This window comes from Microcebus murinus, chromosome 4 (genome assembly GCF_040939455.1).
Source record: "Microcebus murinus isolate Inina chromosome 4, M.murinus_Inina_mat1.0, whole genome shotgun sequence".
Lineage (NCBI taxonomy): Eukaryota > Metazoa > Chordata > Mammalia > Primates > Cheirogaleidae > Microcebus > Microcebus murinus.
Genome location: NC_134107.1, coordinates 67,937,967 through 67,958,889, shown reverse-complemented (window position 1 = coordinate 67,958,889; position 20,923 = coordinate 67,937,967). Strand labels below are relative to the sequence as shown.

Here is a 20,923-nt window from a genome sequence, read left to right as displayed (position 1 = left end):
CATGTTAAAGAAAATGATTTTTAATTAAAAAACTTTAAAATAAAAAGGTATAAAATGTGAAGTATAAGCACAAATATATATATTTGCCAAATATCGAAATTTACTATTCAGGCATCATAAACTTTTTAAACTAAATACATTGTACATTTTTGCATATCTTCATGATTTAAACACAGAAATTAAGTATTAATATATGTATAGCAACACTTATAATGATGTGTCTTAGTTCCCAGAGATAGCATTAATTCTGTGGTTTCGCTGCATAATGGATTGGATTGGATCCAATCTATAGATTGGATCATATATAGTTAGACAAAGTTTCACATGTAGTATATATACAAATCTATATAATGATGAAAGTAGCTCTATTAATGCTATGTTGAATTTAAATTAGTGAGAACTAAGGGAAGCTATGTAGGAGTTGCAACTGAGTATGGAGCTCACAGTGAGAATGTGGGCAATCTGACTAAAACAATGTAGGATCAATCCCAGAACCACTGTCTTCTGTAGCTTTGAGAGAAATATTTGGTTAAATTCTACCTAACAAAATTTTTAAAAGAAAAAATATATAGATATATATATAATCACTGGTGGAATAATAAAAGGCATTATTTTTTTACCTTTCCTTGGTAAAAGAACTTAATATATACACTCTAGAAATATTAACATTTATCTCCTGAATATTATCAAGTCAGAAAATTTGTGAGCAATAATAATTTGTTTTATATAGTACTGAAAGAGTTAATGCCAAAATATGACTAGTTCCTATCTGTCTCAAAAAGAGTAGGTCTACTGTCTGAAATTGTGGTTCACAACTCTGATAGCCTGTGAAATCTTTTTAAACATAGAGTCGTTAACCCCATGCTAGATCTACAAAATCTGGATGTCCAGAGTTGGAGATTAAACGTTAATATCAAAAACAAAACTAAAACCTCTAAAAGTGATTCTGATGCACAGGTAGATTTGAGAACTACTGACTTAAGCCCATTATGTTTTTGGCCTCTGCGAATTATATTACCAGAAGTAAAATAAAATGGAGCACATTAGAAGAAAACATGGACAGGCATTTTTCCCCCAGGATAAATTTTCTTTAAAACAGGGGATGACCCTAAACCACTGATAGTACTAGTGATAATGTACGAAAAAAGGCATAGCTCCTGAGCAAGAGTTACCAAACACATAATTTGTTCAGTGGTGTTAAGATTTTATAATTTCAAACACTAGCTATTTTAAAACACTTGTAGCAGGCATAAATTTTACTCTATAAACACATTTTTAATGGAACATTATTTCCTGTAAGTCCAATTATGTATTATAATAGGCTTTATCTTGTCTGCTTCTTCTCTCAGAGTCCTCCCTGAGCATAAATCCTTTAGGAGATCAGATTTTTGAAGAATAAAAACCTGGAAGAGAGATATCTTTGGGAAAATTCTGCTTTCTCTCTTCTATCACAAATCTCCAGTGAGGCAAGGGAATATAGAGGTCTTGTTATCTGCTTCAAACTTGGGGAGGAAGAAGCATAGCCAGTTCAAAACACACATTAATATTTCAATAAATTCCCCATCCCTCTTTATTATCTAAATTACATCAGAAAAAGCAGTTTATGCTAGTGCAAGTTAGAAATGCTTTCTTTCTTAATCCCCCTTTTCCCATTGAAACAACTGTTTTTGTAAAGAAATTTTAGACAATTCAGACTTCCTTTAGCACACAGCTACCACCTTATAGTAGAAAACACAATATCTTTATGGCAGGATTAGGCATTGATCATCTCATGAACACATCAGATACACCAAAGGTAGCAAAGTACAGGCTGTGGAGAGATGGAGTAAGAATTATGATCCAGCTTCTATGCTCATTTTAGGCTGTCACCTGACTGCCTTGGATCTGTTGTAACTTCATGCTCCTCATGAGAAACCCAGCAGTCTAGAAGCCTCACAAACACAGAGAGTCAACAGTGCACACAAGTACTGTGCACACAAGTATTTAGTTTGCTTCAGTAAAGTATTGCATAATAAATGTTAGAGTCAAAGAGACCTACATTCAAATCACATTATGACCACTCCCTCATCTGTGCCATCTACCCTCTCTAAGCCTCAGTTTCATTATGTAAAAACTATAGATAATATCTACTGTGGAAGTTTGTTGCTGTGATGATTGAATATGATGATATACGTGACCAAATAATGACTGAGAAATCATGGGAGTCTCTGCTATTGCAATAACCTGTATTCAACCACTTCCCTCTTAAACCTTGCCATCTAAAATACCCAAATCCAGAGCTCAGGCAAATCATGTAGATTTTACAGAATATTTCACAAGAGACAAAAGAGAAGATTATAGGATGACTTTGCTCCAAACTCTATATTCTGAATTCCTCCCTGGGGCACCAAGGTATCCAGAGCTGACCACGATATTCTGTGAAACTCTTTGATGTTTTAACCACTACTTTTCACTGCATCTGTTTTTTTTGTTTGTTTGTTTGTTTTTTGTTTTTTTTTTATTCTGGCCCTTTAACAATTGTGTGGCCTAGTATCTGACTTAGCTGTGATTGGGAAAACAAAGCAATAACACACTACTCAACAGGGTGAACAGAACAGAATCCCACATGTCAATTCTATCAATCAAAGTGAATGGTTTGAATTCCCCACTCAAGAGACACAGGCTAACTGAATGGATACAAACATACAAGCCAAGCATCTGCTGTCTCCAAGACATGCATCTAATCTACAAGGACTCATTCAGACTTAAGGGGAAAGGATAGAAAACAATATGCCATGCAAATGGAAACCAAAAGAAAGCAGGTGTAGTCATTTTCACATCATATAAAATCAACTTTAAATAAACAATAGTAAAGAGAGACAATCATGGTCATCATATAATGGTAAAGGGAGAAATTCAACAAGAAGATATAACAATCCTAAATATTTATGCACAGAAGTGCCTAGATTAATAAAGCAATCCTACTATATCCAAGCAAAGAGATAAACAGCAACATTTAATTGTCAGAAACTTCAACACTCTGCTGACAGAACTGGACAGATCATCCAAGTAGAAAATAGATAAAGAAACACAAGACTTAAATGTGATTCTAGAATAAATGGGCCTAATAGACATTTACAGAACATTTTATCAAAAAATTACTGAATATACATTCTTAGCAGCACATGGAACATTCTCCAAGGTTGATCATATTTTAGGCCACAAAACATGGCTTGACAAATTCAAAAAATTAGAAATCATACCATGTATTTTCTCAGATGACAGTGGAAAAAACTAGAAATCAACTCCAAGATAAACACACAAGTCTACACAAAGTCACAAAGTCATGGAAATTAATCTGCTACTGAATTATTTTTGGATCAATAATGAAATTAAGATGGAAATTAAAATATTTCTCAAACTAGATGAAAAAGGGGACACAAGCTATCCAAATCTATGGGATTCAGCAAATGCAGTCCTAAGGGGAAAATTCATAGTCTTAAATTCCTACATCAAAAAGACAGAAGGATCACAAATTAACAATGTAATGTCATACGCAAGGAACTAGAAAGAAAGAATAAACCAAACCCAGAGACAGAGAAAGAAAGAAAGAAAGAAAGAAAGAAAGAAAGAAAGAAAGAAAGAAAGAAAGGAAGGAAGGAAGGAAGGAAGGAAGGAAGGAAGGAAGGAAGGAAGGAAGGAAGGAAGGAAGGAAGGAAGGAAGGAAGGAAAAGAAAAGAGAGAAAGAAAGAGAGAAAGAAAGAAAGAGAGAAAGAAAGAAAGAAAGAGAGAAAGAAAGAAAGGGAGAGGGAGAGAGAAAGAGCAGAACTAAATGAAATTGAAAACAAGAAAATAATACAGAAGATCAACGAAACAAAAAGTTGACTCTTTGAAAAAATAAACAGAATTGGTAGACTTTTTGTTAGACTAACTAGAAATAGAAGAGAAAGGACCCAAATAAGCTCAATCAGAAATGGAAAAGTAGATATTAGAACAGATACCACAGAAATACAAAATATCATCTGTGAATACTATGAAAATCTCTATGCACATAAACTTGAAAACAGAGTGAAAATGGACAAATTTCTGGAAACACACAACCTCCTGAGACTCCATCAGGAAGAAACAGAACTCCTAAAAGGCAAATAACAAGGAGCAAGATCAAGCAGCAATAAAACATTTTCCAACAAATAAAATCCCAGACCAGATGGATTCACAGCAGAATTTTATCAGGCCTACAAAGAAGAGTTGGTACCCATTCTGTAGAAATTATTTCATAAGATTGAGAAGGAGAGAATCATCCCCAACTCATTCCTGGAAGCCAGTATCACTTTGATATCAAAGCCAGGAAAGGACACAACAAAAAACGCAAACTACAGACCAAGATCCCTTATAACTATAGATGCAAAATTTTTTTATAAAATACTACCAAACCAAATTCAACAATTGCATGTCAAAAAAATAATTCACTATAAAATAGGCTTCATCCCCGGGATGCAAGGAGGGTTCAACATATGTAAATCAATAAATGTAATTTGCCACATAAACACAAGTAAAAAAGACCATATGATCATCTCAATAGAGGCATAAAAAGCATTCAACAAAATTCAGCACCCTTTATTGATAAAAATCCTCAACAAACTAGGCATAAATGAAACATATCTCAAAATTATAAAAGCCATTTTTGACACACCTATAGCCAACATCATACTGAATGGGGAAAAGTTCAAAACATTTCCCCTAAGAACTGGAACAAAAAAGAATGCCCACTGTCACCACTTCTATGGAACACAGTGCTGAAAGTTCTAGCCAGAACAATTAGTCAAGAAAAAGAAATAAAGGGTATCCAAATCAAGAAAGAATAGATCAAACTATCACTTTTTCCAGATATGATCTTATATCTAGAAAATCCCAAAGAACCCACCAAGAGACTTGTGGAATTGTAAATAAATTCAACAAAATCTCAGGTTATGAAATCAACATACACAAATCAGTACCATTCATATACACCAATAACAGTCAAGCTGAGAGTCAAATAAAGATTAAATACCATCCACAGTAGCTTCAAAGAAAATAAAATACCTGGAATATACTTAACAAAGGAGGTGAAACATCTCTACAAAAGAACTATGAAACACTGAGGAAAGAAACTGCAGGTGATACAAACAAGTGGAAAAACATATTATGCTCATGTATCAGTAAAATCCACATTGTTAAAATGTCCATACCTCTCAAAGTGATTGATAGATTCAATGCAATCCTCATCAAAATACCTATGTCATATTTCACAGATATAGAAAAAATAATTCTATGTTTCATTTGGAACCAGAAAAGAGCCTGAATAGTGAAAACAATCTTATGCAAAAGGCACAAATCAGGAGGCATCTCATTATCAGACTTCAAACTATACTACAAGGTTATGGTAACTAAAATGGCATGGAACTGGTATAGAAATAGAGGCTTACTGGCATAGAAATAGAGGCTTAGACCAATGGAACAGAACAGAAAACGCAGATATAAAACATCTACATGCAGCCAACTGATCTTTGGCAAAGCAGACAATAGTATACACTGGGGAAAAGAATCCCTATTCTGTATGGTGCTGGGAAAATTGGTTAGCCACATGGAGAAGATTGAAACAGGATCCATATCTCTTACCACTCACAAAAATTAATTCAAGATGCATAACTGACTTAAATGTAAGGCATGAAACCATAAGAATTCTAGAAGAAAATGTTGGAAAAACACTTCTATATATTGGCCAAGGTAAAGAATTTATAAAGAAGACCCCAAGGACAATCACAACAATAAGAAAAATAAATACATGAGACTTGATTAAATTAAAAGACTTCTGCACAGCCAAGAAAATAGTCAATAGAGCAAACAGACAATCTACAGAATGGGAGAAAATATTTGCAAGCTATACAACTGAAAGACTCATAACCAGAATCTATAATACAAAGAACTCAAGCAAAGCATCAAGAAAAAAATCAAACAACCCCATTAAAAAGTGGGCAGAAGAAATTAACAGCTTTTCAAAGGAAGATAGCCAATAGCCAATAAACATGAAAAAATGCTCAACATCACTAATTGTCAGGGAAATGCAAATTAAAAACACAAGAGATCTCACCTTACCTCTATTGGAATGTGTTTTATTAAAAGGTCCAAAAACAATGGATGCTGGCATGGATTCAGAGAGAAAGGAATGCTTATACACTGTTGGTGTGACTGCAAATTAGTACAACATCTATGGAAAACAGCATGGAGAGTCCTCAAAGAACTAAATGTAGATCTTCCATTTGATCCAGCAATCCCATTTCTGGACATTTGCCCAAAGGAAAAGAAGTCATTTTATCAAAAAGACACCTGTACTCAAATGTTTATTGCAACACAATGCACAATTGCAAAGATGTAGGATCGACCCAAGTGCCCATCCATTCATGAGTGGATTAACAAAATGTGATATATGTATACCATAAAATACTACTCAGCCATGGGGAAGGATGACTTAATGCCTTTTACAACAATTTTGATGGATCTGGACACCACTATCCTAAGCAAACTATCGAAAGACTGGAAAAACAAACACCACATGTACTCACTATTAAACTGTAATTAGCCAATGACTACACATGTGCATAGAGGGAAGTAAAACTCAATGATAATCAAGCAGGCAAGAGAGGGGAGAAGAGGATGGCCAAAAACCTACCTAATGGGTCCGTTGAACACTATCTTATGACAGGCACACTTTTAACCATGACTGAAGCATTACAAAGGCAATCCATATGACCAAAAACATGTGTACCCCTGTAATACTTTCAAACAAATGACCAAAAAAAAGAAATGCAACCTTTATCCTGGGGTGGGGGATGAAAGTGAGCTAAGTCTATCACATCCTCTCTCAGAATTTTTTAATTGAAAAGCAAGTCAAATGAGGCAACTATCAGTGAAAGGTGAAGCTAATCAGTTATGATATAAATAAAGAAGACCAGAGGTTCCATGGTAGGTCTTGTCCAAGTTCATATCATTAGGTAGCAAAAACTGAGAGCAAGCAGAAACTATGAGATAGAGAGTATCTCATTTATAAATTAGTGGTTAAAGAAGGTGGTAAAGGCCAGGCACAGTGGCTCATGCCTATAATTCCAGCACTTTGAGAGGCCAAGGTGGGAGGTTGCTTGAGCCTAAGGGGTTTGAAACCAGCCTGGACAAAAAAGCGAGTCCCCATCTCTACAAAAAACTTTATTAAAAATTAGCTGGACACAGTGGTGTGCACCTGTAAGCACCTGTAGTCCCACCTATGCTGGGGGCTGAGTAGGGACAATCGCTTGAGCCTAGAAGTTTGAGGGTGTAATGAGCCACGATCGCACTACTGTATTCCAGCCTGGGTGACAAAATGAGACCCCCTCTTCCAAAAAAAAGAGAAAAGAAACTGGTGAGTAGAGATAGGAAAAGAAGTAGCACAAAGAGAGAAAATGTTATCTTGATGAGAAAGATCTAAAATGAAGCTCCACGTCACCACCTCATTAGATTTCACTCTTTTTCCTCCCATGTACATATGTCCTGTTAATTGAAGTAGCTTGAATAAGTCTCTGTTCCTGCAATCAGATTTCCTTACAAACAAAATATTTGCTCCATGAACAGCAGGACCATTATCTTATTCACTACTATATACCTAATATCTCTCTCTGGACTTGGCACAAAATCTTTAGTAAATATTTCTGGAATGAATGAAATATTTATTAATGGAGTTCAATCATTTTGAATAGTCAGAATGGAGAAATGCTAACCTCCTTGGCTTTCCATCGACTATGGATATTAAAATTGTATTCAAGATCTGCCTCACTTTTTTATTTTGTCTCCTACTCAAACTTTTAACAAACCCTCTGTATAGGGTATGTTTTTAGATTTCTCTTTAACTTTGTATGAGCTTCTAAGAAGCCCTTTTTAACCCCACCCAACCCTGAACTAGAATCCCAACTCCCCACACTGTTTACTTTCATATCTCTTTAGTTCAGTCACAATCCAATATACAATTTTGTACTCTAATTTATTCAACATTATTAAAAACATTTTTTCTGTATTATTAAAAAATTTTATGAATATTAAATTTAATAGCTAAATAATAAACTATCATGTGTATGTTTCTTATGTCCTATATAGCCTTATCTCTTTGTTGGACATTTTGTTTGTTTTCTTTCGTTTTGTTCTGTTTCACTCTTACAAACAACAATGACTTTCTCTCTATAGAAACCTTTGTGCACATTTTTTTAATTTTCTTCTCAGGATGGCACACTAGAGGTAGAATCACTGAACCAGAGTGTAGGATTACTTCTAAAACTCTTGCAATATATTTCCAGATTGCTTTCTTAAATGTTTTAAGGAGGTTTTACACTCCATAGCACCAGCAATATCAGTGTCTGTGTCACCATACCACAACTAAATTGTGATTTATTGATTTTAAGATCCTTTATTATTTTTAAGCAAGCAAAGGGGGCATATCATTTAATTTGCATTACTTTTATTACTAGTGAAGTTAAACATTTATATGTATGTGTTTGTCATTTGTATTTTCTCTTTTGTGGTTGAATGCTAATAGCTTTGTTTTCTATTGAAATATTATTGCCTTTCTTATTGAGTTGTAGGAGTGTTTTAAAAATATTGATAAATATATTTGAGCAGATATTTTTCCCAGCTTATTTCTTGATAATGAGATTTTTTTTTTTTTGCTTCAGTGGTCTTAAATTTTTATGTGGTCAAATATCTCATCTTTTACAAGATTTCTTCCATTAATTTTATGCTTAAAAATTTCTTTTCCATCAAGATGCTAAATAACTATTAATGTGCCCTTTGGTCGATTTATGTTTTATCCTAAGAGTTCAATTAAAAATAAAGTGCAAAACAAAATCTTTAGAAGAAGATTTACAAAAGTGTAAGAGATTAAACACTAGTATGGGATATATTGAACCTTCTTCAAATAGTTCAAATCCATGTCTCAACGGCCTTGGTTTGGCCATAATATTGACCCTGTAGAGCTCAGCATTTTTTTTTTTCTCAATACCTTCCAGAAAGCCACAAAGATACTACTGCCACTGGGCACACTCACCCCATATCAAGGAATAGTGATTCCTCTCCTCTTTGCTACAGTCACCATTGTCAAGGTCATTGATTTTCAACCTCTCATTCCAATAGAACACTTCATGACCTATTTGCAACCCACTGCCATGAGAGGCCCCAGTTTTGTTGAAACTCAAGAATTCTTTTGAGGAAATAATGCATCTTAATAATTCAAAACTTTTGAAACAACTTTAAATGGTACAGCTCCCACTTGGCCCTTTCTCTCCTTAATAAACAAACATAGTAAAATATAACTGACAGTGATGTTTGTGTGGAGAAAATGGTGAATCAATCCTTATTTCTGCCTTTAAAAGTAAATATTTGTGGATTATGGTACATAAACTATTATTAATAACAAATTAGTTATGACCCAACAATCAATCTGACACCACAGCTGTGAGCCATACAGGAAAGCAAATCATTATAAAGATACAGGCACAAATAAGGGGTTAGAGTTGGGGCTAATATATTGTTAGGAACGATGAAAATAATTGAGAAGTTCAGAGAAAGTGGACATCAACCTTTAGAGCTATGATAGAGGATCAATTACCTTTTCAGAATCAGAAGCAAATGTGAGTCTTTAGAAGGCACTTTGTGTAGTATCTTTTATGATACTAAAAGCCACTGATTGTTACTTCCTTCTTTCAACCACCTTGCGGAATTCACATTACATGAAAGTGCTACTGTGTGAACTGACTGATTCTTGGTGAGTTAGTGAAGAGTACGTTTTCCATGTGTTCACATAGAAGGGAGCAACATTCTCTGAGGTTGTGCATTCCTGTGAGCTTGACTGTCTGAGAGTAGAATCAAACTAACAATGGCTGCCACTTGGTGAGCTCCTACTAAGAGCCATGCACTGAGCTAAGCACTTTATGCATTTTCTCCCTATTTCCTACAATCATCCTCAGGCTGATATTACTACCACAACTTTCCAAATAAGTATGTTAAGAAATAGCAGAAGGTCACAAAAGGGAGGATTTGGCAAAGCCAGATCTAAACTTAGCTGTTTGGTTGCACTCACCATACTACTTCATAATTTACATCTCTATATAATTTTACAGTTTATAATTTTGCTAGTATACAGAGAGAGCTATTTAATATTATTATAAATGAGAAAGCTAAGTTTTGGAAATGTTGAATATGGTACAAATAGGTATCTACGCCATTGAGCCCCCTCTTGGGGGCACAATCCTATGGTGCTTATAATTAGGGGGGTGAATGGGTTCTTACAAATCCTCTAGACCAGTCCCTCCCCTAGATCTCTATATATAATATTTTAAGGCCTGTACAGCATCTTCACCAAGTGACTAATACTTTTCTGTTGAAAGTTTAGTGTTTAAGAAGTCAGCTTCTTCCTTAAATGCTATCATTACAATGGCATGTCATATACTGAGTCACATAGTTCACAGCATGATCTTATATTCTCTTTTATCTCCTAATTACTTTTAGGCATTCCCAAAATTCTGCCCTTAAGACCTATTAGACCTGGCCTGGAATTCAGTCCTCTTATACTTCTCCAAATCCTTGACCCAATAAACAGTATATTCTTTTTTAATGAGGATTGTGGTGCACCATTTTAAGGTTAAAAAACTTTTTCATTCAAATTATGTCAGGCAATATACTAGATGCTTAGGCACCCGAGACCTAGCATCCCACTGCCATCATTAACGTAGTTTAGTTCTATGTCCTGCTAATGTAGGTATGGGTTTCATGCTCCCTTCCCATTAGGGCAGCCAAAGAAGGCCACAGCAAGATGAGGCTTGGAGAATATGAAAGGTCTACAGATTTATCCTTATCAGTGTATATGACAGAGAGATGTATGCCCAAATGCAAATAAATATAAGACCCAAGTTGACCCAAGTCTCTCCTCCTATAATTTTAGACTCTTCCTTTTAGTTCTGGCTCAAGAAGAGAAAATAAGAAGTACTGATCACATTTTTTGTCTTAGCACTTCTCATTTTCTACGAGAGTACTTCATTTATATATTCTTGCATTCAGGAAATAATGGGGAAACAAAGATAAATGAAATTTGGTCCTGATCATCTAGGAGATAATATTCTAGAAAAGGAAAGCTATGCAAACCAATTATGACAGTACAGTAAGGTGAGGGCCCTGCCTGAGACACCCTGAGGATTTTGAGGGCAGTCCCTTTGCTGGGGAATCAGAAAGCTCAATAAAGTATAAATCATTCTTACTGCTAACTCTAAGAGGTCAAAGGAAATCATATTCCTTTGACCTTGTAGCTTCAGGTGCTACAGAGATGAAGAGTATTTACAATCACTGTCACCATTATCACTGTCTTAAGCATTTATTGTCTCTGATACAGGGCTGGAACTAGAATGAGGTGAATGAGGAGCTGGTGCAAGATGCAAATTTAATGGGACAAGAAAAACTCAGTAATTAAGACAATAATATTTTAACTCAATATTTTAGAAAATTAAAGTAATGCAAAGGAATTCATAATGAACAAGATATCAAACTTTTAAAGACAGGTCAGTCTGGTGTTGATCTTACGTACACAGAGATCCAGGGTTTTGTCTGTTTGTCTTTGAGTAGCATCGTCTAGTTGAAGTGGTGTGAAAGGGACATAAAAATAAACAAGGTGCCTGTTTTATTTTCACTCTCTTGATTACAAGTTAGAAATCTGACCTCAACTCCAGTAAGGGGACAGGGAGGGAGATTAGTAGTTGATTTTCATTATACAACTAATGTCATATGAGAACCATCAAAGAAATTCAATAGCATGAGCCCTAATAGCCCACCTTAAAGAATGAACCCAGACTGTTATTCTAGATTCAAGGAACCTCTAGACATTTTAGCAATAAAATTTGGTAGAGCTTCATGCTGGTGCTCAGCTATAGCTACCCTCTACATGTCTGCATCTTTTTCTTATTTTACCAGCTACCCCTTTATTCACATTCATATATGATTCATATATGATTTCTGCCCCTTTATTCACATTCCATAGGAGAATCCAATTGGCTTAATCCTTTTTTTCCCCATTTGAGCCCTACCCTACAGGTCATAGTTGCAGAGTGAGAGGCCTAATCTTGGTTCAATGGTCTACATTGCTGTGGCTAGGGAAGAGACGAAGAAATTGAGTTGAGGTCAAGTGGGGCAAATGGGAAGGAGCCTTTGCAACCAAGGTAGTTTACCTTAGAATAAGGTATAGCTGAAGCACTTTCATATAACACACACCAGCATTGTCTATTTGCAATTAAAAATGACAAGAAAGCAGAACAAATAGCAAGTGCTAATGGAGTGCAGAGAAAAGAGAGATCACCAAGGGTCAGGATGTGCTAATTATATGCTATAAGAGCCTGTAATTATAAAACCATAGATATGCAAATAAATGCTGGTAGCTCAGCAGATGACACTACAAAGCCATTTATCTATGGCTCTTGATAAGTAGACAGCAAGAGAAACGATTTGTTTATAAATTCACTTGGAAATCACTCTAATGTCTCCAACTACTCTTCCCCTCTTCTGGGGGCATCCACAGAATGAAGAAAGCCAGTAGGCACCTTGGATGGGATTACCATATTCATTATCTTCTGACCCAGGCTACTCTAGAGGCTTATAATAAAATAAACAGGCCCTTCCATTGTGACCAGCTGATTCACACTGCCAAAAGTCATTTCCCCAAGGCACTTTTTTACTGACTAAATGGGAAATGATGGTGGCATCTGTTCCTGCCACCCAGTGACAGCTCATAAATTGGCATTTCTTGTCTGTCTGGCAGAGAGATCACGGAGACGATAACAGCAGGGAAGGGCTGCTGCCTGCCAGTATTAGGCCTTCTGGAACACAGGGCTGAGGAGTCTTTGAGGACCTCACTATGCCCATGGAGTTACAGTGGCCAAACTCAAACACATATGAAGCCCATCCATCCCTCAGATGAACTGGGCACACATGCTTTAACTTAGAACTTAAAGCCCATCAGTTCCTGACAACCTTGGGGTTTTGGTCCTTCTGGTATAACCTGTGAGAATTAATAATAGCCTAAAAAATTTAAACCTAATTAGAAGATTCAAAATAACTTTTGACTTCCTTGAAAGAACCAGAAGTTGTTGTTTTTTTTTTTAATTTCTTTGATGGAGAATGGTAAACAAATTATCCATTAATTCAAAGAAACATTTGTCAAGTACCTACGATGTGACATTTCTTTGTTCAGACTGTAGCTTGTATAGTAATTATTGTATATTATACTGTGCCCTATTACCTAATATGCATATTACACGATAGAATATATGACAGAATCCTACGACTGTATTAAGACTGTTAGACAGAAACCTTTTGTGAACTCCATTTTTATGCCACTTGAAAGGAGATTTTCACTGATACTTTTAGTTTTGTTGTTTGATTGAAAGAGGGCCTTGTCAATATTGCAAAAGGACTTTGTCAAGTTTGTCAAGTGGTTTGTTATGTTTTGGAATTTTTTCATCTATTCATTTTCTGCAATATCAAGTGTTCTCACAATCAAGGAAAGAAAATGGATTTGATATATCTATTCTTTAGCCAGTGATTGTACAAAATAACAAGGATGTGAAGGCTATCTGGCTGTGACATCTGTCACTGCATCTATCGCCAGGGTTGATTTGGCTGATCTGGCTGGCTAGGCAGGTGTCCCCTTCCTCCCTCACTACTCCATGTGCATCCCTCCCCAAGCTGCGCACTTGGCCAAAGAGGGCGACCTTCCCTGAGAGAAGGGGACCATTCTTCCGCCAAGGGTATATGAGTAGCTGTGCTCCCCTGCTGGAACCTCCAAACAAGCTCTCAAAATAACAAATAAATAGGGAAGGAAGGAAAGACTAAATTAAAGGTAAAAAGGAACCTCCAATATCAGTAACTATATCTCCGTGTTGATAAAACTTTGGATGATGAGTAATTGAGCTTAGGCAAGCAATCAATCCATGGTGAAACAATTCTGGAAGTAACTGTAAGCAAAGAAATAAGAGTTTCATTTTAAAATCCAAGGTATTCAGGCCTGCCCCAAGCACCAATCTACTAAATATGTGAATCAAGTAATAATATAGCCATAAAATGGTTCAAAAAAAATATAGGTAAGTTTCAAGAGTTCAATACTGAACAAAGTACAGGGCCCCATTTTCATTGTTTTGAATTCACTGTAGTATTCAAAAAATAAAATATTTTTCCTTAGTTTAGTTTATGACCTAAAAGAAATCATGGATTCCTTTTTTCTAAGGTTCTGTGCTGGCAGTTTAGATCTACTGCCATTTTATGTATAATAATATTTTTAAATAAAGATGCAGTTAGTTCTCTAAACAATCATGGGCCTAAATTATATAGCAAGACAATAGCATTGTTCATATAATTCTGTGAATATAGAGGTTGTTAGATGGACTCCAAACGTAATTAAATGTATTAACACCTATTGTAGGTCTGCCTAAGCTCAATTACTCATCATCCAAAGTTTTATCAACACAGAGATATAGTTACTGATATTGGGGGTTCCTTTTTACCTTTAATTTAGTCTTTCCTTCCTTCCCTATTTATTTACTTGTTATTTTGAGAGCTTGTTTGGAGGTTCCAGAGGGGAGCGCAGCTACTCATATACCCTTGGCGGAAAAATGGTCCTCTTCTCTCCGGGAAGGTCACCCTCTTTGACCACACACGCAGCTTGGGGAGGGACTGTGTATAGTTTGACTTCATCCCCAACGTTGCTTCCAAGATGGTCCAAGATGACCACTGAAGCTCCAGCCATCATGTCTGGGTTCCCAGTCAGCAAACCGAGGAAGCGGGAGAGAACAAAATTACAGAGATTTCGACTAAATCACCTTCCCTATAATGCAGCCATCCCAGCAGTCCACAAAACCCTTCTGTTCAAATCACATCGTCCCAAACATTTTCATGTGGTCACATCTACCCACAAGGGAGGCTGAAGAATGAAGTCTTTATTATAAGAAAGTGAACAATGGAAAATTGGGTTTCTGTTAATAAGAAATAAGGAGTAACTGACATTGTTTTAGATTTTTACTTTCACATATGGTGAAATGCTACTGCTTGCACAGTTGTTCCTTGTGTGTGCTAATCATGCATATCTTTCTCTTCCTCTTGTATTACCAGGCCTCCGGAACCAGTTTACAGCACTGTGAACAAACTGTGTGATAAGCCTGCTTCTCCCAGGCACTATTCCCCTGTTGAGTGTGACAAAAGCTTCCTTCTCTCATCTCCCTACCCCCACTACCACCTAGGCCTGCTCCCTGACTCTGAGATGACCAGGTACTGCATGCGCTTCCTCACCTCATCTTCTCCAACTGCATGTGCTTCCACAAGGGGGAATGGGTAGACTCTGTCTCTGCTCACTTCTCTTACATGAAACATCTTCCTCAAGGTGGAGAGATGTTCTGCTCCCTTGTTGCAATGGCAGAAATTAAGAACATTGCCTTTTTTTTTTCCTGGTGTGATCACAGAGCACTTAGATCACATGATGCTTCACATGTTCTTGGTTCCCATACTTTTTAATAGGGTATTAATTATATTTTTCCAGAAGAATTAATTTTGGAACTAATTAGCATCCTTTCCTTCATATGAAAGGATGAAAGAGAACATGTATTGAGTATTTTTTGAATAATATTTAATAAGTGCTTACTATGCTCCAGGTATAACATAACCTAAGAAATAGGTACTGTTACCACCATTTAATATTTAACTAAAATATTAAATTAATATCATCACTTAACCTCCTTGAGGTTTAAGCAACGTGCCTAAAACTACACAACTAATTGGTTCCATCTAACCACAAAAAACATGAAATTAATGTTTATACGATGTTATCATGCTAGGTGTATACATATGTCCTCTTGTTTAATTCCTCCCATCTTCTATAAAGAAACAGGTTTAGAGAGGTTAAAGCATTGCCCTCAGTATGATCTTGCCAATAAATATGGAATCCAGACTTGACCTTAGAATGTTTTGAGTCTTTCCCCAACAAATTTATAAGCAAATCATTCTAGGTCTAAAGTTTGGACTCAATTCTGTGTTAATATTCTAAAGCATATGTGTGATAAATAACAAAATCCCCATCTTCGCATAGTAGCCAAAGTCAGAGAGAGAGAGGAGAGGAAGCAAAATAGAATCCAGCGTTCCATATCTTGATGTTCCTACACATGATGGGGTGTTTATAGAGTTATGTTTTCAGACCAGAATCTTCATAATACTGTTAGAGTTGAGCAAATATAGATTTTAAAATGATTCAAAATGAAAATGGTTATAATCAAGAGGATCTCTTTACAATATCATCTTTATTTTTTGACATTTTCACAGAATAAATTTAGAAGTCAATTACTGGTATCTCTAGGGGTGTTAAATAACAAATTTTAAATTATATCTAGCATTTTCAGAAATAAATGATAAAACATATTTTGACTATGTAATCAGCTGGAGCATTTCTATTAATTTGCAATGATTAAAGCCTTATAGTATTTCAGAATGCTTTATAAAAATTAAATGAAAAAATATATTTTAATAAATCATCAAAACTATTTCTTGATAGAACAATACCATTTTGAAGCTAAGAGGGCAAAGTCACCATAGTGGTAGGGAAGTGAGAAGGTGCACAACACCTACAATAACAACTATCTAGTAATAACAATTATGCACCTATAGTCAGCTACATAAGGGCAGCTAACATTTAATGAGGTCTTCCTCTGTGCCAGACGTTTTGTTAAGCACTTCTTATATGAATTATTTCTTTTAATCCTCACAATCACCTTATGGGGTAGATGTTATCATTATCTCTGTTTTACAAATGAGGAAATTGAAACTTGAGAAGTTGCCTCACTTGCCCAAGTCTGCCACTAGTAAGTGGCAGAGCTGGGATTCAAATCCAAGTGAGACTGACCTGGCAGACCATTAATCCCTGCAGCTGCATAGGCGTGATGGCATGCATATTCGTGCTCACTGGAAAAAGTATCCATTTCTCTTTTTCTATCCTTTCTCTATCTTTATCCTGACTTATCTGCCTTTCTCTGGCTCTAGTGAGTAAATTCTTTTTTTTTCTTTTAATCATCCTGTGCTCTTTTTTGATTAATGTAAAAGTTACATTGGTTTCTTTCTACCTCACTGGGGATTTTGAAGCATCCATTTGGAAAAACTCACCAATAAGTAGCTGATAAGAGTCTACTTCCTATGTGGACTCACCAGATATTCTTTCAGTGTACTTTCTGTAATGTGCATTATGGAGACCATAGGGTTTATTTTTTTTATTTTTTAAATTAAAAAAATATTATTTAATATTGCCTATGTCTTTTTCAAATTACACACCCTCAGCAATTCTGATAAGTACTACTCTTCAACCCCTATGCACCATCCACCTGTTTGGGAATTCTATTTTCTATTTATTCTAATTTTGTCCTCTTCTTTTACCTGCTTCTTTTTTTCTTTTTTCCATTATCTTTATCTTATCTTTCCAGAAAAAAATTCTCACACACACATACACACCCATTTCAGTGGCCTTGTTACCAGTACACGGATACTAAAAATCTTAATTTCATCCCACTTTGCTCCTCCTCCATACTTCTCCAGTTTAGTAAATGGCACATGAATCTACCCCATTGCTCAAACCAAAAACTTGAGAGTCATCCTTACCACTTTGTTCTTTTTCACATCCACCTTTCAGTCTATCTTCAAATCCTATTGATTCTACCTCCAAAATATATCTCAAATTTACTCACTGCCCTTTACTTCTATTTCCACTACTTTAAACCAAGCCCCCATCATCTGCTACCTATAATAGCCTCCTAATTGGTCTCACTACTTCCACTGTTGTCTTTCTGGCTTATTCTCAATGCAGCCAAAGTGATCTGTTAAAAATACAGATCAGATCTTATCTCTCTCCTTTTGCATTAAGATAAAATGCAAAGTCTTTAACATATCATACAGGCTCTGCATGATCTAGCCACTGCCTGCCTCTTAAACATCTCATTTCACTCTTTCCTTTGCTGACCACACTATTCATGTTGGCCTTATTTTTATTCACAAAATGTACCAAATCTCTTCTGGTCTCAAGTGTATCACACATGCTTTTCCCTGGAACTGAAAAGCTCTCCATATACTTTGCCTGATTAACTTCTGGTCATCTTAGATCCAAGCTTAAATTGTATTTCTTCAGAGAAGCTCTCTGAAAATCAGCTCCCCTATTATGTATTCTCACTTATTTTTTTTCCCATGAGACTCAAGCAATTTATAATTGTACACTTATTTGTGTGATTTTCAAACTAAATGCCTGTATCACGCACTACACTGTAAGCTCAGTGAGTGGAACTATTTCTATTTTATGCACTATTATGTCTGTAACACTTAGCACAGTGCCTGGCACAGCAGGAGCTCAAAATTATTGAGTGAATAAATATAGAAATAAGATCTGGGCCGGGCACAGTGGCTCACGCCTGTAATCCTAGCACTCTGAAAGGCCGAGGAGGGAGCATTGCTTGAGCTCAGGAATTCGAAACCAGCCTAAGCAAGAGCAAGACCCAGTCTCTACTAAAAATAGAAGGAAATTAGCCAAACAACTAAAAATAGAAAAAATTAGCTGGGCACAGTGGTGCATGCCTGTAGTCCCAGCTATTTGGAAGGCTGAGGCAGGAGGATCGCTTGAGCTCAGGAGTTTGAGGTTGCTGTGAGCTAGGCTGACGCCATAGCACTCTAGCCCAGGTAAGAGAGTGAAACTCTGTCTTAAAAAAAAGAAAGAAAGAAAGAAGATCTGCAAACAAGATAAGCAAACTGATACCTGTTTCAGGAACAAGTCACAGCTCAAGCTGTGCTTTACCCAGTTCTTAGAAGATACATAAAACTACTCCATGAATGAATGAATACATGCATAGAAACAAATAACAATAACTAGAACTCAGTTTCACTCTCACTTTAAACTATTTCAGTGATTATTGTCGACATTATAGAGTCAGTGAGGTAGCTGTCAGTTCTTCATAAAGACTAAGTAATTCATTTCAGAGATTATTTACTTACTCTCGAACAGGAAATACTTCCTCAAGCCAGTGTTTCTTGAAATGCAGCCAAGGGAAAAGTTTAAGAATTCTGGTTCCATTTATGACAGCACCATTGTGTCTTTGAGTAACTCAAAGACTCTCAGAAGTAGATGAGAATTTAGAATTAGATAGACAAACCCTTATCGAACTCCAATAATGTTGAGGAACCCAACCCACTGTCTTCATGGGTCTATGTTTTATTTCTACTCGTGGTAAATTAAAAATATTTTGTGATCTTCTGCCCTAAAAAGGACATTATAAGAATGTATCTACCAAGATTTATTAAGCACCAACAAAGTACAAGATACTATTCTAGGACAACTTTTTCCAAAGATGCAACTTGAAAAAGACAACCAAAGATATTGAATAAATGCCTGATTTTTAAGTTGCAGTATATAATAATGTATATTTTTTTAGGGTTTTTGAGAATTTCCCACAGTTTATTCCAGAAGTATGCACATACTGATATACCAATTATAGCCTCAAATTAGGATATGAACTAGCTCTAAGAAAGTTGGCTTGTGAAACCACCCTTACATTTATATTAGTTTAATTCCTAATTGTCATTCAAAAGAATAGAGGCCAATCATCAAAAGCAACCAGATTCAGTCTTCTATATTTACTGATCCTCAGTGGAAATACACAAGTTCTTGGCTCTTTGAATTAATAGCAAACATCCAGGATGAATTAATTGTACATACAATTTACTTCTACAAGATCATTTAAAGGAAAACAGAGAAGTTATAAGTTTTCCTTAGGAAAGCATTTTAAATTACTTGGCACAGTGCCTAAGGCTGCAGATTATGTTTAGAGTAATTGACTTTTTAGAGCTTACAAAAGCAAGAAATGGGCAGATCCTGAACTCAAACTAAAATCTGAAGCTCTATGAAAAACAAATGGGATTGCTATGAGACTCCTACTTATCCAGTACATCTCTTTTTCTTTAAAAAAAAAAAAAGTGGTTTTTATATTGTAATTGGCTTTTCTACTTTGGGAGAATAAGTTATTCAACTTTTGATATTTCTAGGGCAAGGAGTATAGTATTCTTGGCTATTTTCTCAACATGAATGTCATATTTTCATTTGTCCTTTTACATTGATGGTTCTAATTATTGCTATTTTGCCATTGACAACAGAGGCTGAGATAAACCAGATAAAGGCTAATTAAAATGTGTTGGCAGATTTTGGATATGAAATGAACTCTGAAACACTGTATAATCATAAAACATTTTTACTTGTTGAAGAGATGAAGTATGGGACTTCACCTAGGTACCAAGCATTATCATGGATGCTAGGGATTCAAAGATGAATACACATGGTCTCTTCCCTTAAGTAGCTCACAGATAATATAAATGATGAATTACTTACTGTGGGATAAATATCTGCTAAAAGGCCTCAGTTTCTCTAATATACCTAGTCTCTAGGTAACTGTTAAAAGAAAAACTTAGACAAATTAAATTTAATAGAGTTTATTTGAGCAAAGAACAATTCATGAACCAGGCAGCACTCAGAACCACAAAAGGTTTACAGAGCTCTGCAGTGTGAGCAGCAAGCTTTTATAGCTGCAGACTCCAACCTCTGGGTCACAGACCAGTACTGGTCCATTCCCTGTTAGGGACTGGGCTGCAGAGCTACACTCCCCTCACCCCCATCCATGGAAAAATTGCCTTCCATGAAACTTAGGAAGTGGGGAGCCGCACAGCAGGAGGTGAGCAGCAGGCAAACTGAACAAAGCTTCATCTGTATTTATAGTGGCTCCCCATTGCTCACATCACTGCCTGAGTTCCACCTCCACCCTTTCTCCCCTGGTCTATGGAAAAATTG

The 20,923-nt window shown here is 35.9% G+C and overlaps 1 protein-coding gene across 20 annotated transcripts in view; it reads left to right on the top strand.

Annotated features, from left to right (window-relative positions):
- The window catches only part of DLG2 (discs large MAGUK scaffold protein 2), a 1,870,454-nt gene that overhangs the window by 1,439,783 nt on the left and 409,748 nt on the right, over positions 1-20,923 (top strand). For 15 of the 20 annotated variants that reach the window (XM_076002386.1, XM_076002366.1, XM_076002365.1 and 12 more), the window contains one exon: positions 15,181-15,336. The exons of the other annotated variants lie outside the window; for them this stretch is intronic. In XM_076002386.1, the coding sequence (XP_075858501.1) occupies positions 15,181-15,336 (156 nt within the window). The remainder of the gene's footprint in view (positions 1-15,180; positions 15,337-20,923) is intronic. 20 annotated transcript variants of the gene reach the window in all.